At 41.0% G+C, this 22,061-nt stretch overlaps 2 protein-coding genes across 2 annotated transcripts; both read right to left on the bottom strand.

Moving 5' to 3' along the window:
- Nucleotides 1-819: 819 nt before the first annotated feature.
- LOC115524109 (keratin-associated protein 13-1-like) lies at nt 820-1,383 on the bottom strand. The gene has a single exon (XM_030330457.1). The coding sequence runs from the start codon at nt 1,345-1,347 to the stop codon at nt 820-822; it is 528 nt and encodes a 175-aa protein (XP_030186317.1). The 5' UTR covers nt 1,348-1,383.
- A 19,013-nt stretch (nt 1,384-20,396) lies between these two features.
- On the bottom strand, nt 20,397-20,957 carry LOC115524145 (keratin-associated protein 13-2). Its single transcript, XM_030330510.1, has one exon. The coding sequence runs from the start codon at nt 20,955-20,957 to the stop codon at nt 20,397-20,399; it is 561 nt and encodes a 186-aa protein (XP_030186370.1).
- Between the last annotated feature and the right edge of the window lie 1,104 nt (nt 20,958-22,061).

The following is a 22,061-nucleotide window of genomic DNA, read 5'->3' on the forward strand; positions in this document are numbered from 1 at the left end:
AGACAGATGGTTGTCCAGTGACCAAGGGAGGAGAGAGTTAAGCACCAAGTTGAGAAAGAACTCTTAGAAAGTGAATTAATTTTATTATAATAAAATGTATACGTTTAGTTTCATTCACACTTAAGATGTTTGTTTCATCATACCCAGTTACTGCTGTTAGTATAATATCAGGACCTCAAAATCCCATTATTGCTTGTAAAAGTGGGTGAAAGGAGCTCATGAAAAGTGTTTTGACATTTCCTCATCTGATGCAGCCAGGATAATACACTCGAATCATCACTGCTGTCTCTGGAACTTTTCTTCTTGGATTAGACCCATTAGTAGTTTAACCAAAGTAAGGTACCTAAAAAGGCCGAAATGATTATAAGCGGAAGAGTTTAGAATAACCTCCAGCCCAAGCTGTGATTCCACTTGCCAAAAATTCCTGGGAACGAGCAATGTGTTGTCCGAGAATTCTGCCTACCTGGGAACCTGTTTCTTAAATTAAACATTTCTTTTTGGAAAAAACATAGTAGGTTTGAAATTCCCAGTGGATATCTTTTTTTTAAATTAACATTGACTTATGATCCAATATCAAATTACATGAGTTTATTTGAAGGGGGAAAAAAAAGACCACTTGGTCCATTTTGAACAAAAGAAGTACGAAGGAAAATAGAAGAAAAATAGAAGGAAAAAAGAATAGGTATTCTATGAGATAAATGGTTTCACATTAATAGGATTTTTTTTAATTATCACTTTTCTAGCTAGTAGAATATAGACTCTAGCCAGATAATTGCAGAGACTGACTTTGAAGGGCAGTGAAGTCCAGGTCCAGAATCCTTAACAAGTTGGTTGGTGGTAGAAACCAGATCTACAGGTTGGTTGGCAATAGGAAGTTTGGCTGCTCTTAGAAGCCAGGTAGGTAGGGCAGTAGACGCTGGACCCATAGCCCAGGGAAGGGAACCCATAGACTCCATAACCCAGGGATCCAAAGCCCTGGAATTCACAGCCCAGGGAGTAGGAACTTCTAGGTCCATACCCCAGGCAGTAGCCTCTGATGGATCCACAGTCCAGAGATCCAGTGTAAATTGACCTGCAGGGACTACAAAGCACAGAGGTCCTTGGGCAGGAGCAGGACGTCTGGCAGGGGCTGGACACCACGCAGCCCACGCAGCTGGTGGGCTCACAGGAGGTCTCCTGACAGCCGCTGTAGAGGGAGGAGCCCAGCTGGCAGGTGCTGGGAGAGCAGAGGTCAGTGCGGTAGACCAGGTTGCTGGGGGAGGAAGAGCCACAGGAGGAGCTTGGGTAGCGCAGGTAGCCCCCAAGGGAGCGGGAGGAGAAGTTTCCAGAACAGCAGCTGTAGGTCATGTTGGCAGGAGATGGGAGTTCAGCTGAGTTACAGTGAGAAGATACTGTGATATCTCCCAGGCATGTTTATATGCGTATATATCCCCTCACTGCACTGGGTATGATGCAGACCCTTGCCATTCTTGTGCATGTCTTGTCATGAAAATAACTAATTATCCTAGGCTATAATTATAACTGAACACATTCATGTGTTCTTAACTGCTGTTTAATTATTCTGATTTATAGAAGGCACTCGTCGCTTTTTTTTTTTTTCTGGAAATAAGGTGTGGTTTGCCTTCAAAGATATTTGTCATGATGCAGATAGTGCCATCCCTTCTTCACGAGCTTGACTGTGGGCATTTTGAGCGTGAATGTATAACTTGTTACCACCAATGCACTCCTAACAGTCACCCACACCCCCCTCCCAAATATTTATGTGTGTTTTATTGAGCATTTACCATGTGTAAAACATTGAAAATTGTGGCATCATCTAATCCTTGCAACAACCTTATGAGATAGGAATTGTCACTAATTTAGTGACCCACGTGTGTCTTTCTTCAAAGCCGGAAGGAACCACAATGGTATGCTACCAAATTGAGAAGCTTGTCTTTTTCACTTCGAGTATCATGTGAGCAATGAATGCCCACGTGAAAAAATAACATTTCAGTGTGATAACATTTGCATTTTATCCGATGGGCCTCCGTATGGAGTCTTACCTCTTTTATGAAATCCCTAAATGCCGCCACTGAAGGAACAACTTCTTAATCATTTTAGTTCTGTTTTCTCTTATGCAAAGTTACCATGGAGATGGTTGTTTCAAACTGCCTTCTATTTGTCCTCTCATTTAGCTTATCATCAACAAGCAACTCATGTTTTATCCAGTATGGAGTTATTGGATTCTTTTTCCATGTGAGGCAGAGAATTCTTTGGCAAACACTTAGCCTATCGCTGAGAATAATTGCTAAAAACTGATATACTTTGAGTGACTTGACTACCGATGAAGCGCATTTGCAAAAACTTGAATTTTTAATAGTGTGCTAACCTTTGCCAACTCAGTTGGGAGTGAGAAATGAGACACCTCGGAGAGTGATTCATTTCACTCCCTGCTGAGCTTCTCTTTTGCTCATCGTTCTAGAAAGACAAAGAAGCATAAAACTTACCTTCATACCAAGTAGTTAAAATCATCCTTATGACTATAAAAAAAAAATCAATGGTATAAAGAAAAGTCCTGGAATTAGAGATGTCTTTTTTTCCCCCACTTACGATAATATCCAACTTCTGCCTGCAAGCATCTTTTAGAAATTGGAGACAAAAAGCTATTTATGTAATTTGATCTTTCTGTTTGTTTTGCAGGTGATTTGTTTTCTAATCTCCTATAGTATTTGCTTATCTGGCACCAATGGAATAGTTTGCTGGTTGTTTTGCTTACAAATTTCTGCCAAATGTTGTGCTCACTTCTCTAAATCCTTTTCATTCCTTAAAGGCAAAATCAAATCCCTCCTATCTGACAGGTGTTCATCTCAGCTGAGCTTTGACTCTTCTCACATCAGAATCTTAGTATGTGATAAGCTATCCATTTGGTGCACGCACACACACACACACACACACACGCACACAGAAGGAATTGCAAGGGATGCCTTTTGATATGGGTCATGCAGAATGAGTTAGACTTCAGCCTTCTGAATTTGCAGAACAGCCACATGCAGGGAAATACCTCAGGGTCAGCAGCAGTAGGGCTTAGTCTTCTTTGCCCCAGCGACTGGCACGTGGTGGGTACTCCTGAGTTATTTCTGAGCTGAAGGAATATATCAAATCATTAACTTTTTATTTTTGTACTTATCCAAAACAAATATATGCATATGAACTAATTGGTTTTTTTCTTTTAAAACTTATTTTTATGGAAACTCTAAGTGAAATAAGTCTCTTTCATGATTAAATATAATCCCCAAGTATAAATTCAGTGCGGGAAGTGACCCGAGATATCTATCCCCCACCCCCACTCTACACACAGCTGGCCTTGGGGCCTTGATTAATTATTATTTCTTTTCTGTTTCAAACCGCTTCATTCTCATCCATCCATTCAAATGGTTCTGCTTTCTCAGCCTTATGACAAAGTCAACTTTTCTCCCATTCAAAAATGTCACACAGTGTCATTTCCTTCATGACGATATAGCTCTCCTAATTTGTTAAAGATAGAATTCTCTAAGAAATTGTGCCTTCAGTCTGTCAATGATCTTACTTCTTTTTCTCTTTTCAATAACCATAGTTTCTCTCTCTGGCTTACCACTCTTCCGAAATCTCACTGGCATCGCCAGCAGTGGCTCTATGCTGCTAAATGCAATGGACATTTTGTGGCGATCTTATGTGAACCTTTAATCACATTCAACACAAGTGACTGACTGTGCCCTTGATCTTGAAACATGTTCATCTATGTAGTTCCATAACGTCACACTCCTCATTTTCTAACTGCCACCTAATTCTCTGTAACCTTAGTTGGGTTCCTGTACATAACAGTTCCTGAGGCGTGGTGCTCACCTCTTGACACATACTGCCTATAGAGGAGGCACGTCCCCATCATGGCTTAAAATACTATCCATATTCTGTGCCATTCAAATGTATATTTTCATACACGCCTCTTTTTAATTCTAGGCTCTGATATCCAATTACTTACCAGACATTTCAGTTTGGAGGTTTCATAAGGGCGTCAAACGTTCATGTGTGCGAGATTGAACTTTTGCTCTTCCCTACGGAGAATGAAATATTTCTTTTCTTATCTAGGTAAGCAGCGTTTCCATCCATCTAGTTGCTTAACTCAAAATGCTTAGGATCCTCCTCATATATGCAATCCTTCCCCAAAGCGACCCGTTCTGTCTTCCAAATTCATCATAAATCCATCTAGTCCTGCCTTTTAGTAGAGGGTTTGTCAACCTCATCATCAGTGACATTTTCGGATGTGTAATTCTTAGTTGTGGGAACTGTCCTGTGCATTGTAAGGCAGGACTCTTGGCCTCCATCCACTAGAGGCCAGTAGCACACCTCTTCCCCACAACACTCTTTCACACACACACACACACACACACACACACTCATTAGGACAATTAAAAATGTCTCCAAAACTTGCATGGGGGAGAAAGCAGTTCTGGGAAAGAACACCTGCTCGAGTTCAAGGTGGTCTCCTTTCTTGGCGGGCTGTGAAAGAGTTCCAGCGTGGTCCGCCTCATCTTCAGAAAACGTCTCCTCCAATCTCTTCTCCCTATCCCTGCCTGAAAAATCTTAAGGTGAAAAGCCGGTCGTATCACTCTCTTGATTAAAACTTTCTCATTGTTTTCGAATACATGTGCGATAAAACACAAATCGTCCACGTGACTTGCGAGGCTGCACAGTCGTGCCCCTGCCCATGGCTCTAACTTCATTTCCACACTGTACCCTTTCCCTCTTGCACCATTAAACTCTCTCCAGCTTTCTCCTACCGCAAGGACACGCTATTTTCCCTGCCTGCGTGTTCTTCCTGCACCTGGATAATTAAGATAATTAAGCTTTTCCTCACTTTATAACCACTGGATCCCAGGATAAATTAGGCTTTCCTATTATGATATCTATTACCTTGTACTTAATTCTATCATCTTTATAATATACACATACACACACACACACACACACACACACATATATATATATATATACTTTTTTAAATATGAAATTTATTGTCAGATGGGGGAGGGGAAGGAAAACAAAAGAGGTTAGAGAGGGAGGGAGCCAAAACATAAGAAACTCTTAAAAACTGAGAACAAACTGAGGGTTTGGGGGGTGAGAGGGGCGGGTGGGTGATGGGTATTGAGGAGGGCCCCTGTTGGGATGAGCACTGGGTGTTGTACGGAAACCAATTTGACAATATAATATATTTTTAAATTGCCCTGTAGACTAGAGCAGCTAGTCTGCCCTGTAGAATACAGCTAGTCCATAGAGTTTGTTACTCTCTGCCATGAGATAAATGGTGTATGCCAACAGGTAAATCAATGCATCACTTCCTTCATTAAGAACATTAGGAAGTCTTGCATGATTGAAATTGTTAGCCTCACTAAATCATAGGTTTGGTAACATCACTGATTTACCGTGGTCTATGACTCATTTTTTTTGAGTGGCACACCTCTGACTATAATCTCTGGGTGAGGGGTGGGTGGTGGGGGAAGCAGACAATAAATCTACTCTTTCTTGTTCAGCACTGAATCCTCTGCTCAAGAACGATCAAAGTTGTATACTTGTTTTTCTTTTTCTTTTTAATGTTTATTTACTTTTTGAGAGACAGAGAGACAGAGCACGAGTGGGGGACGAGCAGATAGAGAGACACAGAATCCAAAGCAAGCTCCAGGCTCCCAGCTGTCGGCATAGAGTCCGACGCAGGGCTCAAGCTCACAAACTGTGAGATCATGACCTGAGCCGAAGTTGCACGCTTAACCAACTAAGCCACCCGGGTGCCTGTGCCTAGTTTCTTAATGGATAAATTAGGAAATGGATGGTTTTATCACCACCTAAATATCTCCTATCTCATTTTGTCTTTAGACCTCCGAACTTTCCCTTGTTCCGCCTATCCCCCTGGATGCTTCACAAAAACAGCAAAACCAGCAGAAGTTTAACTGCCTTCATAAACAGAGTCTCCCGGCTCAGATCTGCTTCTGTGCCTTTTCACCCACCTAAATTATAGTACACCATCTACGCAACTCTGAAAATGGGATGTCCGGGAGACATCTAGAACCGCCCCCCCACCCCGGCCTGCTTCCTCACTTCCCATCTCCCATCTTGGATCAGCATGTCTTGCTACTTTTTTTAATCTCTGAAACATATTAGAATACTTTGCTTTCCTTTCTTGCTGTGTCTCAGCTTTCCTATCTTTGAGACAGCAGGTGGTTCCTCAGTGTGCCCCCAATCCTCTGGGCCTACCTGTCTCAACTCTGTATCCTGTGCATTTTTTCAGAGTGTGTTTTCAAAAGTCTATGTTGACCTCTGCAAACTTGAATTCATATCTCTAAGTATTTTATGCATGTCATTCTACGATCTGACCCCTCCCCCCCACCATTATCTTGCACCGGATACCTCTATGCCTTAATTTTATCTTCAAAAGATAGCACACCTCTCCAGCTCAGTTTAAGGGCTGAAGGCAGAGGAGTTACTCAGGCAAGGGGGGTCTTGTTTCAAGAAGCTCGACGTCGGGAAAGAATGTCAGAAGAGAAGAGATGAAAGGTGAAGCTGGAGACAGACAGGAACCAAATTACGAGCGGTTTTGTCAGCCGTGGTAGGGATTTGGACATCCTTTAAATGTCCCGAAATCTCTGCAAAATCAAAAATCCTTTGGAACCAATTTGGAGGACGAAGACGACGCAGTATTTATTCTTCTTAGATGGAATCGCGTGGCTCAAACTAATGGAAACCATGCAGATTAATTTTTTCTGCCCCTTCTCCGTGTGGATATCTTATGCCGTGCCTCAGAAATAAATCAGTATGTTTGATTATGGGGCATTGTCCTAGACACTACCCGGGGTATGGCTAATCCACCCCATTATCTTTCTGAAATCTGAAAAACTCTGGATTCCCAAACTCATCTGTCCTTGTTGGCTTAGACAAGGGAATATGATTCTGAAGCATTGAGAAACCATCTGTAGGTTATAAACATAGGTAGAACTAGATCAAATTTGCCTCCTACAAAGATGATTCTGGCTGCAATGTGAAGACTGGATCAGAGGGTCTCCTAGGAGTATGAATGGATCCCAGGGTTCAGACCATGGTAGTATGATTCAATCGTCTATATTCTTAACCACAGTGCTTGGCTGCCTCCAATAAAAATGATAAAAACCCAGGAACACATAGAATGATATGAGAAGGGGCCCACGTGGCACCCTGAGAAACTTTTACATTTAAGGAATTTGCAAAGAGGAGCCTGCAAAAGACGGGAGTTAATAGCCAGTGAAGTAAAATGAAAATCAGGAGTGTAACAAACAAAATCAATGTAAAGATGTGTTACAAAAAAAGGGAAGTAGTCAAAAAAGTATCGCGTATTGGAGAAAGGTCAAATTAGGTAGATATTCCCCCTGGATTATAAACATGTCATGGTCAGAGACCACATACATTCATTTCTTTCTTTTCTTTCCTTTTTTCTTTTCTTTTCTTCTCTTTTCTCTTCTTTTCTCTTCTCTTCTTTTCTTTTATTTCTAATTTGGAAATGACCACAATTGCAACAGTGCCTGCCTAGCACATAGTGGATATTTTAAAAGTAATCACAGCTAATTTTTTAAAAAAATTTTAATGTTTATTTTTGAGAGAGATGGGTGGGGGAGAGGAGAGATAGAGGGAGACACAGAATCTGAAGCAGACTCCAGGATCTGAGCTGTCAGCACAGAGCCTGACGCGAGGCTCAAACTCATGAACCATGAGATCATGACCTAAGCCAAAGCTGGACGCTTAAACGCCTGAGCCACCCAGGCGCCCTTCACAGCTGAATTTTAGGGTTCTTCCTACATGCAAAGGAATCTGCATACATTATTTCGTTTAATCCTTAAAAGAGCCCTGGGAGGCAGGTGTTCTTATTATCTTCATTGAGAGACCCAGAGAGATGAAATATAGGGCCTAAAGTCACATGGCTAGTGAGCAGTAGAACCAATATTTGAATCTGGTTTGAATTCGGAGCTCATGCCCTAAACCGCTGTCCTGTCCTGCCTCTCCAAGGGACAAAAGACCACACATCTGCAGACCACGGGGGCCTCTTGAGCCTCAAATTCAGTTCTAACCTTCTTGGACGTTGAAAAGAAAGGGAAACAGTGCATAGTACTAGTGTCCTCCCATCTTCCATGTGTTTGCTCAAGGGTCACTGCTTTTTGGTTTTTTGTTGTGTGTTGTTGAGTATACTCAACACAAAATGTTACATTACTTTCAGGTGTAGAGCATAGTGATTCCACAACTCTATACATTAGGCGCTGCTCACTGCGAGTGACGCTTCCTTGCAAATGGACGGTCCTTACCGATTTTATAAAATCAGCAACCAAAGCTATCCACGTAGTATTTAGCAATATGAGGAAGTGCAACCCCAGTGGGCCAATGACTCTTAAAAAACATCAAAGGAAAACATGAACAGGTTCAAAATCCATAAAAGTTTAGCTGAGTAGACAGAAACATTTCTGCACATGATGGTAGAAAAAGAATATCAAATAACTTATGATGTCATTTTTTAATGTTTATTTATTTTTGAGAGAGAGAGCGTGAGTGGGGGAGGGGCAGAGAAAGAGGGACAGAGGACCAAAGCGGGCTCCTCGCTGACAGCAGTGAGTTGGATGCGGGGCTCTAACTCAGGAACTGTGAGATCCTGACCTGAGCAGAAGTCGGATGCTCAACCAACCGAGGCGCCCCAAAATTTATTTTATATTTCTCTTAGTATCTGGCAGTTTCCCCACTTTGACTATTCTTTGTGTAATGATGTCAGAACATGTATCTCTGAGAGAAACTAAATAGTTGGTGGTCAGTCAATTCTTGAAGTGAGGGGTTGCAGCTAAGGAATATAATAAAAAGAAACAGTACCTATAGGAGTATGAAGACGCAAAAGCCAGTCCTATGGGCTAGTCTGTATTCAGTGGTAGAAAAGTAGTTTTCACAGAGGACGCTGGGATGACAGTTCAGGTTTTGGGAATTGCAAGACTACAATTTAAAGAATGGAAGGCTTTGAATTCATAGTGTTTGGAAAAAGGATAGTTCCTAGCTGCTGATGGGCTTCTACAAACTCTGTCTCGAGTCACTACAGAGAGACTTATCTAGGCAGAGATCGGGAGAGCAGAGTTCAGTGGGTTGACGCTGTAGCTGGGGTAAGTGAGGCCACAAGATAAGACTTAGGTAGACCAGGAATTCTGTAAAAGGACGAGAAGTTTCCAACCCAGCAGTTGTAACCTATTATCACTTTATCTAAGTCATTTGTTATCATGTCAGGGAGTATCTGAATATTCCCTGCTGGCTTAGATGGCGTATGTGCTCGCCCTGTGGGTGAGACGTTCTTGACAGCCGACTTCAATGTCCTTCTCCAATTTACATAAGAGTATCTCCTTAGTGTGTTGTCCAACTTAAAACAACTAGATCAACACTCTTATAAATATGCTTCCTTGTATTTTGTAGGTAAAAGCCAGCTTACATTTTTGCCTTGGATTTCAGGTGATTGCTGTGTACTCAGAACAGTGGGTCACCATTGCTGGTGTAATTGGTGACTCAGAAGGTCATTTACAGGATGCCGAGATACAGTCCTTCTCTTTCCTCCCTGCTTATGGTATTGTATTTTGTTGTGGTTCTTTTCTCAATCATTCCTCATGGGGTGTGCCATCTAATAAAGCATGTACCTATGTTCAGTAGCAACTAATATGTGTGACAGAAATGGTTCATAAAAGACAAAGATCATTCCATGATCATGATACTCCATGAGAATCAAATGAGTTTTGTGGAAAAATAATTCTTCTTGGCTCTCTTTACCAGCTGGATGAATATGGAATGTCTCATGTAAGTGGACTTAGATTATATTAGCTAAGAAATTGGAAATTTCAGCCCAAATTCTTTTAAAAAGTAATCTCCCATCAAACTTATAGCATGTAAATTTTTAATGGCCCCTTAGGGGCTGTGTTTAGAAGCAGTAAAGCAAATACCAAATTATTTTCTTCAAGCACATTGAAAATTGCGGAACAAATAAAAATTTCCAAAGCAATGTTACAGATATCACATTTCCATGTTATGTGAGGGCGGGTGTTACATCTAAAAAGCCCCGATTAACCTTGATAGAGGAATGTGGTGGCTTGAAGGCCAGACAAGCCCTGGAGTGAAGACCAGGACTGAAAGCACTGCCCAGTGGGATCACAGTATAAGAGAAATATTAAAAAAAAAAAAAGTCGTTGAGGTGCCTGGGTGGCTCAGTCAGTTAAGGGTCTGACTTCTGCTCAGATCATGATCTCCCAGTTTGTGGATTTGAGCCCCATGTTGGGCTCTGTGCTGACAGCTCAGAGCCTGGAGCCTGTGTCAGGTTCTGTGTCTCCCTTTCTCTCCGCCCCTCCCCCACTTGCCGTGTGTCTCTCTCTCTCTCTCTCGCTCAAACATAGACAAAAAATAAAAAAAAATTAAAAAATAAAAAGGAGTGCCTGGGTGTCTCCATTAGTTAAGCGTCCGACTTCGGCCCAGGTCATGATCTCATGGTTCATGACTTTGAGCCCCGTGTCAGGCTCTGTACTGACAGCCTAGAGCCTGCTTTGGATTCTATGTCTCCTTCTCTCTCTGCCATTCCCTGTTCACACTGCATCTCTCTCAAAAAAGAAATAAACATTAAAAAAATTTTAAAAAGATGAATAGAAAAAGCATTATAAGGAAATTCTGAATTAGGTTGACCCAAGATAAAATGTGTGTGTGTGTATATACTATAAAAGTATTGGCTTAAACTATGTCAAAATATATTTCTGATGTTTGGTAGGGAATAGAGCACACTATTATGTACTTTAGTGGATATTTAAAATGCTTAGGAATTGAGAGTATAAATGTTTGGTTTTAGGCTATATAAAATAATGTGATGTTTATGGCTCATGCAACCAGAGAGTTAGGTCAAGGGACCCACGTGCACTTATTTTTTGGACATAAGTTCTATACATTTATAATCTAATAATAGTTAACATTTATAGAGTGCTTTCTATATTCAAGGAACTCTTCGTGGCTTTGGATATCTTATCATCCGTTCCTCATCATAAACCTGTGATATAAATACTATCATTATCTCTCTTTTACATTAAAGGAAATTGAATTTTTGAGAGGTCCTACAGTATGTACAAGACAAATAGCTAATAAGTGTGTGAGTCGTGGATTCAAATACACATGGTGTTTCCTTAGGAGTCACATGCTTGGATAGCTTAAATGGGTTCCCTTGCACAGCTGACAGACTAATGCACAAGTTTAAAAAATAAAGTGTGATTATCTAAATGCTCAAATATTCTAAGAAATTATTCTGAAGCACAAAAACTCAGAAGATCTTCTAGGTGGAAAAATGAAACTAGGCATCCCAACTGTGGTATTCTGATGATCAAGCAATCCCATTGATTGGAGGGTGGCGTGGGAGCCCAGGCACAGTTTGGGATGTTGGTTGGTTAACAGACAGGAGAGCCCCGACTCTGTACCTACTGCTACAAGGAGCTATCCTAATTCCATTGCGTTTGGGGAAGAAGGAGTTTCTGGTAATAATCACGTCATGACTTACAAACAAGTCCTATCATTCAGGAGTCAAAGGCCTATTAACCAACCGGAGCTTTGGGGATAGCATCAGGTTCACATGGATTCAGCAGCTTGAGGGCACTGCACCTTCATTCTCTATCCATATTGGCAAAACTTCAAAGTTCAACAGGCAAAGATAAGATGTCTGTTGCTCACTCACTTTGAGTTCCAAGACTATTAGTAATTTTGTTTTTGTTTGGCATCCCCAACAAAATCATTAATAGAGTAATGACTAAAACTATTGTCCCCAAGAATGGGATCTGGTGGGCTTGTGGGTGCCAGGTGGCTCTTCGTTCCAATACTCATGTTTTGTTTGTTTGTTCTTAACTTTTCAGTGGCTGTCATCATACGCTGCAACAAGTTATAGAGGTTTATCCAAAGTAGTACGTCAGCAAGTAAGGGCTCTTTTAAGGAAGGTTTGCATATTTTTGCCTGAAGAATGAAACAGCGAATGAAGATTTAAGCAAGGAGATATATTAAATGAGTTACAACTAAACCTTAGAACACAAAATTGGTACTCCATTGTTGAAAAAAGCAACCATTATTTTGCCTCTGCCTGCAAAAGTGATGCTCTTTGCATATATTTTGGTATCTCAGTGATGAAGACCAAAGTCTATTCTATGCTTTCCTTACTTGCTAATAGACAATTGACATGTGGATGTTAATCGCCATGTAAATGATAAGCACATCGTATATCAAGGGGGATGTGCTCAGAACAAAGATGCCTGAAGCACAGTGCCTTCAATAAATTGAAAATCTAACCTTCTACTCTATATTCCATAATTCTCATATATATTCCTCATAATAGCCCTGTGAGTTAACTAATATTATTTTCATCTTTTGTATTAAAAAAGTGTATAATGATACGTTAAGTCATGTGTTAAAAATTATTTTAATAGGGGTGCCTGGGTGACTCAGTCGGTTAAGTGTCTGACTTCGGCTCAGGTCATGATCTCACGGTCCGTGAGTTTGAGCCCCACATCAGGCTCTGTGCTGAGAGCTCGGAGCCTGGAGCCTGCTTGGGATTCTGTGTCTCCCTCTCTCTCTGCCCCTTCTCCACTCACGCTCTGTCTCTCTCTTTCCCTCTCTCTCAAAAATAAACATTAAAAGAAATTGGAGAACCTGGGTGGCTCAGTCGGTTAAGAGCCCAACTTCGGCTCAGGTCACGATCTCGCAATTCACTGGTTCGAGCCCCGCGTCAGGCTCTGTGCTGACAGCTCAGAGCCTGGAGTCGGCTTTGGATTCTGTTTCTCCTTCTCTCTGTCCCTCCCCACTCTCACTCTGTCTCTCTCTGTCTCTCAAAAATAAACATTAATTTTTTTTAATTAAAACAATTATTTTAATAAAAACTTTATACAGCCAAAAACCTAAGACTGGGTCTCTCTGTCTCCAGATTTCCTTCCCCAGCCTTACCTTCTATATTGTTAAGCCACACTATCAATCTACAAATGTAGAAGACCAATGCATGATGCAGATGAGGTAAAAGCTTTCCTACTAAGCTTTTTTAGCACCTAAAACCCCTCAGAAGATAGGATTAAAACGGAGAGGATAGGAGACAGTCCCAGGCAAAGCGTTAACGCACGTACAAAAGGTATGGAGCGGGAAAGTAAAAAGTAAGCCATTTGAAAATTCACAACCATATTCTTTTCCCATCGAGAATCTGAAAATGAAAAACTGAATAGAGTTCCATCTCATGACTTCAGGAAATGCAGGCTTGCTGTACAAAGCATTCCCCTTCATGTGTTGACAATCGATTAGGAGAACATTTCCACATCATTCTCTCAGAATGAAGTTTGCGGTTCCCGAGGATGTGCTAAATGTGGTTTGACTGTTTGTTTTTCCTGCTTTACCTAGCGCAATAATAGACCGTGAGAAATCACCCTCAAATTGTTGAAGCTAAAGCATTTTTCCAATTTGGCTTATAAGCTGGAGAAAATGAACAGTCACTGACACCTCTTCACCTTGCACAATCCATAGGACACAGAAAGTGAAGTCCTCTGGAATCAATTTTATAGTCAAGACATTAACCTCTGTGGTCATTTGCCCGGCAGGAAGAGTAAGCTGTTAAAAACACAGAATCAGCCACTATTCACTCTTTTTATGATTATGAGTGTGATAACAGCTTCCCTTTCAATTACATGACTGGGATTATTTTGCTGGTAAAGTATCAAAAAGAGAGTGCACATCAAAGACAAATTTAGATGCTAACCATTTGCAAAAATTCCCTGAAATAAGGACAATGCCTCATTGTCCAAGGGATAGATTTTGACCAAGACTGATTTTGACTAAAAATTACAATATTTTCTGGCCCAAAGGACTTGGGAAAAAACTCACGTAGGGTCTCTGAAACTCCACCATGGTGAGGGTGGGGGGACTATAATCTTCTTTCCTTTGGGAATTTGCAATATGCTTCAGTATAGTTTAAAACTTGGAAAGAGGAAGAAAGCAAACTTGTTGAATTTGGTTAGTCCAATATTCATCACATAAATGTACATTTGTTTCTAATCTGTTACGTGTCCCTTAAGACCGATGGTCCAAGTGATAAACATTGGGAAGTGGGGCTTTAGTCATTTGGAGTAGAAGACTTTTACTGACTCCATCAAGAAGCAAAAAGGAGATTGATGGGAAATCTTACAATTTCTGAGATAGACACCTGGTGAACATAGAAGAAAAGGAAATCTTTGGGCAATTTGTAATCCTTTGACTTTTACTCACGACCCCCATATCCACCCTTGGCAGACTAAGAGCTTTCTTATATCAGTGATGACTGTGTCTTGTCACTAACTCACAGACGTTAGCGTGCCCATATGAATCTTCCAGAAACACCTGTTATAAACTGTATATCACATCTAACCAATTGATAGTCTACTTAGATTGCCAACATATGGTTAACTTTCCTTTAACGGTTTCTTTTTTTCAAATAATTATAGACCCACAGCAAGTTGCAAAACTTGACCATAGAATCCCTTGAACTTCACCCAGTTTCCTTCAATAGTGACATCTTAACTAACTGTACCACAATGTCAAAACCAGGAAATTGACATTAGTGCAAAACTGTCAGTCAGACTACAGCCTTATTCAGTTTTACCAATTTAAACATATACGCATTTGTTGTGCGTATGTGTGTGTGTTCGTACAGTTGTGTTTTATCCCATGATAGATTTTATCCCATGATAGATTCATGTAACCACTGTTACAATCAAGGTGGGAGCTATTGGTTAACTTTTTCATGTTAGAAAAACTAAAAAGGGTAATGAATCTGAAAAATGGACCACCTGTTGCGTCTATTACATTTACATAATGTTATTTAGTTTAATTAAATCTGAGATTTTAAAAGAGTGAATCTTGTTTTTCCTAAACAGTGATATCAAGCAGTGGTGTAGCAACTGAACTGAGGTGAGGGGCAGGGCAGGGCAGGAAGAAAATGTAAAGTCAAAATATCACACCCTTGTGTCCCTTTTCCTCACATGACTATAGCAGACAAAGTGCCATCAGAAAAGCATAAGTTGAAAGGTAGGTCTTTCCATGCCACGGTGTATATAATTTCCCTCTCTTCTTATTTTCTATATTAAAGAAAAAATATTGTTCACATGGATTGCATGTTTTAATATGTTTTACAATTCACATTTCTGATTTCACATACTGTTGTCAGAAATCATGAAAGACTGAATTAGGGGACATGGGAATGAATTGCTGTGTGGCTTGTCTCACTCAGCTTTCAGGATATCTCCACTTTATATTGCTTTTCATCTGTTTTGTTGCAGAAAATTGATAATAATGCGAATGATTCTCATCTGTAGAAATTGAAATGATTTCCATCCAGTGCCATTGACTTCTCCTCTGTAGAGTGACCACTTTGTAGCTGTCTCTGTAAATTCATTTCAGCATTTCTGACAGCCTTCATAATTGTGTTCTTTGAATTCTCCTTCGAACCAGTTGTAACTTTTTATTCATTCATTTATTAAAGAGTGAACTAAGATGTTTCAGTTGTGTTTGTTTTTTACTTACACGAGAATCATGATTTGACTATTTGAGAAGTTCTCTCTTAATGCTAATATGTTTTATATCGTGTCACATTTTATATATTTGTCTTCCATTCCTCCCTTTCCAGGCCACAAAGAAGAATTTAAACTGCGGTAGGGGCATTAACAGGCTCAGCCCCCACATGATACTATTACCATATCACATGAATTGTTTTTTAATGCTGAAAGAAATCTTAGAGATCGCGGATCATCAAGGACCATCTCGTTTTACATACATGGAAGACAAAACCCAGAGAAGTGAAGTGATATATATAAGATCAAAATCTAGTTAACAAGGGAACCAGGAATAGAACCTGAGTCCCAACACATGTTTTATTTATTCTCCTTCCCTATGCATGGTACCATACAAGGGAAATAACATTAAAAGATTTCAAAAGCCTGGTCTACCTATAGTAATCCTATATATAGCAACATTTTTCTAAGCTAAAAATTTGGTGTATATTTCACAAAAAGATCAATATTTCTTCAAAACCCAGAGCATCGAAAAGATACACCAGAACATACACACTAACAAAAAATAATAGAGTGCCCAGTTTGGGTTCCATTGAGTTAAATATCCACAATCTCATTTCTCCTTATTATTTTATGTGTGCTTATGAGGATCTACATCGTTGCAAAGGATGAGGCTTGAAATGGAACATTACTAAAAGTTTATAATTTTTAGTGGATTAATCAGGTGGAAGGAGTGATGGACAAAGGCTATTTTTCTCCAGGTTGCTTGTCCAATTACAGGGGGTATCTTAGAACAAGTACAGTTTATCCAGAGAAAGACCACAGTTCAATAAGGGAATACTCATTATTTGACAATAATAATGATTGTGTACAGAGTGCTCAACATCACTAGAAGCTTGTGTAGTCTGCACACACAAAAAATGCGATCATGCAGCAGTTTGATGAGTCATTTACATACACAGACTGGCCGGCAAAATACACAGTTTACAGAAGCAGGTAGGTTGGGTGGCAGAAACAGGGTCCACCACCCAGAAGTCGCAACTATTATGTCCCTAGACCCAAGACTCCGTGTCAGCAGCATGGTGGGGCCCGCAGGAAGCAACAGTTCTTGCCTGGCGTGCATATGAGAGTCAATACACATCCTAGTTACAAAATAGAGGTAAATGCAGTCCAGAACTGGGGCTTGGGGAGAGTGGGTGGAAGCCTGGGGTGCAGCTTTTAAGGAGGCAATCCCTTGCACAACCCTGACAGTGAGTGGCCTCTTAAGAATGAGACGCTGCAGTAAAGCAAATCAATGGAATGAGGATAGACACAGCAGAACACTAGGAAGTCAGAAAACCCCTAAAGGGACAGTATGGGGAACTCCTGGAGGAACAGTAGGTAAGGCATTGTGAGAGGTACGATTTCCTGTTGAATAGCTGCCTAAAATATTTGGAACTTGAGAAGCAACTCATGTTCCCTTAATTGGGAGTTCAGTGCCTTCTCAAGTTGTAGTGTGCATCCCTGAAGTCTTCCCTGTGTGTGTTAGCATTTTATTAGACTGTTAATTGCAACTGAATGAGTCCCCAGTCACATAAATAAGCACATTAATTTTGCTTCCCAAGAATGAGCCCACAGGACCACTCCTGCATATCAAATGTGAAGGTTGTTTTTTATCATTGACATCTTGTCACGCCAGACACAAGGCTCAGGCTTTGTCAAGCATGGGTGTCGCTTCTGTCTCGATTTCTGGACCCCTAGGGCTGCACCATCTCACTTTTAATTATTATGTAATCTCTTAGCTCTTGCAGTCCACATATTATAGTTCAATGAAAAGAACTCGCACTCTTCCTCCTAAAACCCCACACAGTATTCTTCCAAGTGATTGTGCCATCGCTTAGCATTTACCTCTTTCTGAGGTTCCTCTGGTACCCACTTACACCCACCCTTCACACCGAGATCATGGGAGGAAGTTTGTCTCTTTCACTACACGTGAACTAGCCCTTTACAGGCAAAAGTCCTTGTCTCTTCTAAGCCCCCAGCATTCTTCACAAAAGAATGTCATGCGAAGTTGTAGTTCAAGATATGTTTAGTGAGCTGACTTCACAGCAAGGAGCCGATGTCATGTTGTAAGGGCATTAGAATGGGGTAGTTATGAGTGAGCAGACTGAGGTTGAAAGGCCAGTGCCCCTCTTCACTCTTAGCTTCTTCTTAGGCAATGATAAAGTCCAGCTTTCCATTACACTCTGTCACCATCATCCAACAGTCATCGACCGGTGTTACCTGGTGCCCAGACTCGTAGGACATCAGAGGGTGGATGTGGAAAAGAGCAGAGCGCACATAAGAGGTAAACATTATGGAGAGAGACGGGAGGGACAGAGAGAGCAAGAGAGAGAGGAGGAGGAGGAGGAGGAGGAGGAGGAGGAGGAGGAGGAGAGGGAGAGGCAGAAGGAGGAGAAGGAGGAGAAAAGAAGGAGAGAAGGAGAGCAGAGAGGTGAGGGAAGAAAAATAGGAAGATGGAAATCAGCAGCGATGAGAGGCCGAGAAAAGTACCATGCAGAGAATGAAGGGAGCAAAAGGCATTCGTTTTGCCTGATCCCTGAAATCTGCATCTTCATACTATACTTGGAAATGGTTACAGATTAGCGGTATGCCGATGTATGCATTTCCTCTCCCCTCCCTTGCCTCTCCATTTTAATTTTTAGCATCTCACCTCAAAGATCCCCAGTGGGGAAAAATCTCTAAGAGTGGGGGAAATCGCTTAGAGTGGGGGAAAATCTCGAAGTCATTCCAGTACTAGATGTTCCGCGTCACTGGATGTCCCTTCCTTCCATCTTGGAGCTGTTCTCTGTTTAAAACATTCTCCGTGCTCATCACTCCTTGTGGGGCCTTCCTTGTCTCAAGTTAGAAACTTCTAGTTTCACTAGGCTTGCTGAATGTGTCCCCAGGACTCTCTCATTGGCTAAGCCACTGTGACCCCTTTGAGTTTACTTTCTGAGAAGCTTTCTTTACTCTACCTTCTACTCGTCCCACGTTACTAGCCCCTCCTCACTGCTAATGATGAAATTCAGTCTCACAGAATCTTGTTTTCTTACTGGTAAAAAATTTTTAAGTGTTTATTTACACCAAAGTCAATGAGTAACTCTGCACCTAGATGACACATTTTTATTAATTATAACTCTTTAGAGGTGAGTGACAGAAATCTTCTTTTATTTTAATTATTTTAATTAGTTTCAACCAAAAGAAGACTTTATTGGCTCATATAATCCAAGTACAGGAAGGGCTAATAAAGCTGGCTTAAGGAATGATGGAAACCGGAGTCTCCCGGGTCACTAGGAACTTCTACATCCTTCTTCTCTATTCCTCTATTTTCTGTCTCTTGGGCAGGTTTCTGGGCCCAGAAGACCTGGTTCTGATGCCTCTGTGCTTAGCCCATTATTGCCTTGGATATAAGAGAAAAGAAGCTCTCTTTTCTCAGGTTCAGTTAGAAAAAGCTTGGGGAAAAGGGATCAGGGAAGACAAATCAATACACATTCATGGCACATGATTAGAGTAAATGGTAAATCTTTGTTGGTGTCTCTCCCACTCATGATGAGTTTTCACTTAACATGTCATGAAAAAGTTTGAACTGAATTCTGACACTACATTTAGCCTCTGAGACAAAAACTTGCTCAAGTTGAAAATAAACACAAAGGGTGTCCTGCCTGGGATCTGCATAGTATCCTACAAAAATGTGTTCTCTTCTCACTGCCACTACTGAGCAGTGGATCCCAAGGATACTTATGTGGGTTATAAGGTTCAGAACATTGAAAGGTATCTAACCATACCTCTAATTCAGTGAAGAAGTCACTAAAACAAACAAACATGGTGGCTATTCATTTTCTACTTGTTGAGAAATTGAATAGCTTCAGTGTACCCAGGTCATAATAATTTTTTAAATTTATAATTCACAAATATATATGTCTTTATAACGAGCCAAAATATTTCTCCCTATAACTCTTCCCATTGCTCATTTTAAACCTTCAGACTCTGTATATCTTTCTCTCTCTCTCTTACACACACACACTGAATAATCCATATTACCATATATTTAAAGACAGTCATGATGTCCTTCAACCCCTAACACTTCATATTTTCTCTTTTTCATGTCAACATAGCAGATTTACTCAAATAGTTTATATATTTTATGAATGCTTTTCACCTGGTTGACATCTCTGGACGAACTCTAATTCAATACTGCTTTGAAAATGTAAACTCAAAACCAACTATAATTGGCAGAAGAAGGTGTCTTCACTAAAAACATGATGAGAATATTGGCTTTATATGGGCATACTATCAAAAATAAAAATCCTTTCCAGCTTTGATGGTGGAAGACATATACACTTATTAGGTCTTAGGCAGTGGAGTGCCCCCCAAATTTCACCATACGCCTGCTGCCTTTTCCTAGGGAAATCCAAAACCATTCCCTAGGTGTTCTGAAGCTCTGGAGCCCCAAAGATAGATCGCAAATCAAATTTTGAAAATCAATAAGGAACAATGAGAACGTATCAGATGCAAGAATGAATGAGTTTATTAGGTTAAACAGAACTGACATCCTGCAAGAAGAATTTATGTAATTCTGAGTCAATCGTTTCAAAATTACACACATGCACTTAATATTTTGGTCATTCATTAATTTCACCGTCTGAAAGAACTAGACAGTCAGCCAGTACTCGATGCTGGAGAAAGGGTGAAGAGTGAGGGGTGAGAGGGGTTAGCTAACATTACTGAAACCCTTTGAGAGCAGCTGTAAAAAGAGACTGAAGTATTTTGCTCAAAGTGTCTGGAAGCTCAATAAGTTGATCTACAGAAGGCCGATCTATAGGTTGGCCTGTAACATGATGACTGACAGCTCCTGGAGGAGAGGTAGGTTGGGCGGCAGAAACTGGATCCATAGCTCAGGGAAGGGAAACCACAGACTCCATAACCCAGGGGTTTGAAGCCCCTGGATCCACAGCCCAGAGAATAGCAGCTTCTGGACCCACAGCCCACAGACCCAGAATAAGTCGTCTGGAAGGGACCGCAGAACGTGGAAGTCCTCGGGCGGGAGCAGGACGTCTGGCAGGGGCTGGACATCACGCAGGACGTCTGGCAGCTGGTGGGCTCACAGGAGGTCTCTTGACAGCCGCTGTAGAGGTTGGAGCCCAGCTGGCAGGTGCTGGGAGAGCAGAGGTCAGTGCGGTAGACCAGGTTGCTGGGGGAGGAAGAGCCACAGGAGGAGCTTGGGTAGCGCAGGTAGCCCCCAAGGGACTGGGAGGCGACGTTTCCAGAACAGCAGCTGTAGGTCATGTTGGCAGGAGATGGGAGTTCAGCTGAGTGAGCGTCAGAAGATGTTCTGAGTTTCAATGCCATGGTCGGGACTCCATGATATATATACTCTTAGACCTGGGTGTGTCACCGTCCAGATGTCCCTCCTCCGCGCTTGTCATTTTATGCAAGAAGGCCTCTCTAGGTTATTGCTTAAGTCTCGTTTATCACGTCTTCACATAATTGTGCTTCAATCACTCTGATACACTTAGGAAGAAGCTACTCAATTTAATTCCCCAGAAATTCTCTGTGATTTGATCTTTGAAGTTACATGTCATCATATTCCCAAATAGCCTCCGCCTTATGGTCCGTGTGGATGGTGAGTCCTTGCCCCACCAAATGGAATTGCATAAGCTTCCTCTTCACTTCCACGAAGTTATCAGGAGAATCAGTGGTTTGTCCTTTGCCTCACAAGCACATTAGAATGGATTTCTCCAAATACTAACTGCATTCAGCAGCACCGACAATCAGTTGAACCTTTTACTCTTTTTCTCTTCGAATTAATCCATGTAATTACTGATATCTATTAATTTAGCTTAATTAAATTGTAGATTCATTGGCAAAGCACTCAGCCTGCCTTATTCCGTGATATGCCTGGCTTTCTCATGTGTTGTGCTTGTCACTGGAATTAAGGGGTATGGATATTACCCTTGGTGTTCATGCCCATGGATTTCCTTAAAGGGAATACAAGCTTAAAAGCCTTCCTTAGAGGATGTTCTTTTAAGAGGCAAATACAACACTTTGAGTGAGACTTTAAATAGAAGTGTTGGCTGGAACTGAATTTCTGCATATATTTTCTGATGAGTCAGTCTTGTAGCAAGCATTATTTTCTGTTTTTGCCCAAGTCAACATACAGTTTTGTTGTTGTTGTTTAGCCTTATTTCTTGATGAAAGGACATATCCTGAGTTGCAGTTATTAATTTTCATCTAAAATAATATTTCAGGAATTAACATTTAACATTTTCTGAGGCAACTAACTTGAAATATTAGAGCAACAGGGGTTTTTAGTATCTTTGGTCAACCCACACATTGAAAAATTATGCCTCAAAGAGGTTCAGTAAATTTCTCCTACCTGCTCAGAAAGACAGAAGCTCGAACCACGGTCTCCTTATGCAGAGTCAAGATTCAAATACTCTGCAAATATAAAAG

This window comes from Lynx canadensis, chromosome C2, assembly GCF_007474595.2.
Source record: "Lynx canadensis isolate LIC74 chromosome C2, mLynCan4.pri.v2, whole genome shotgun sequence".
NCBI lineage: Eukaryota > Metazoa > Chordata > Mammalia > Carnivora > Felidae > Lynx > Lynx canadensis.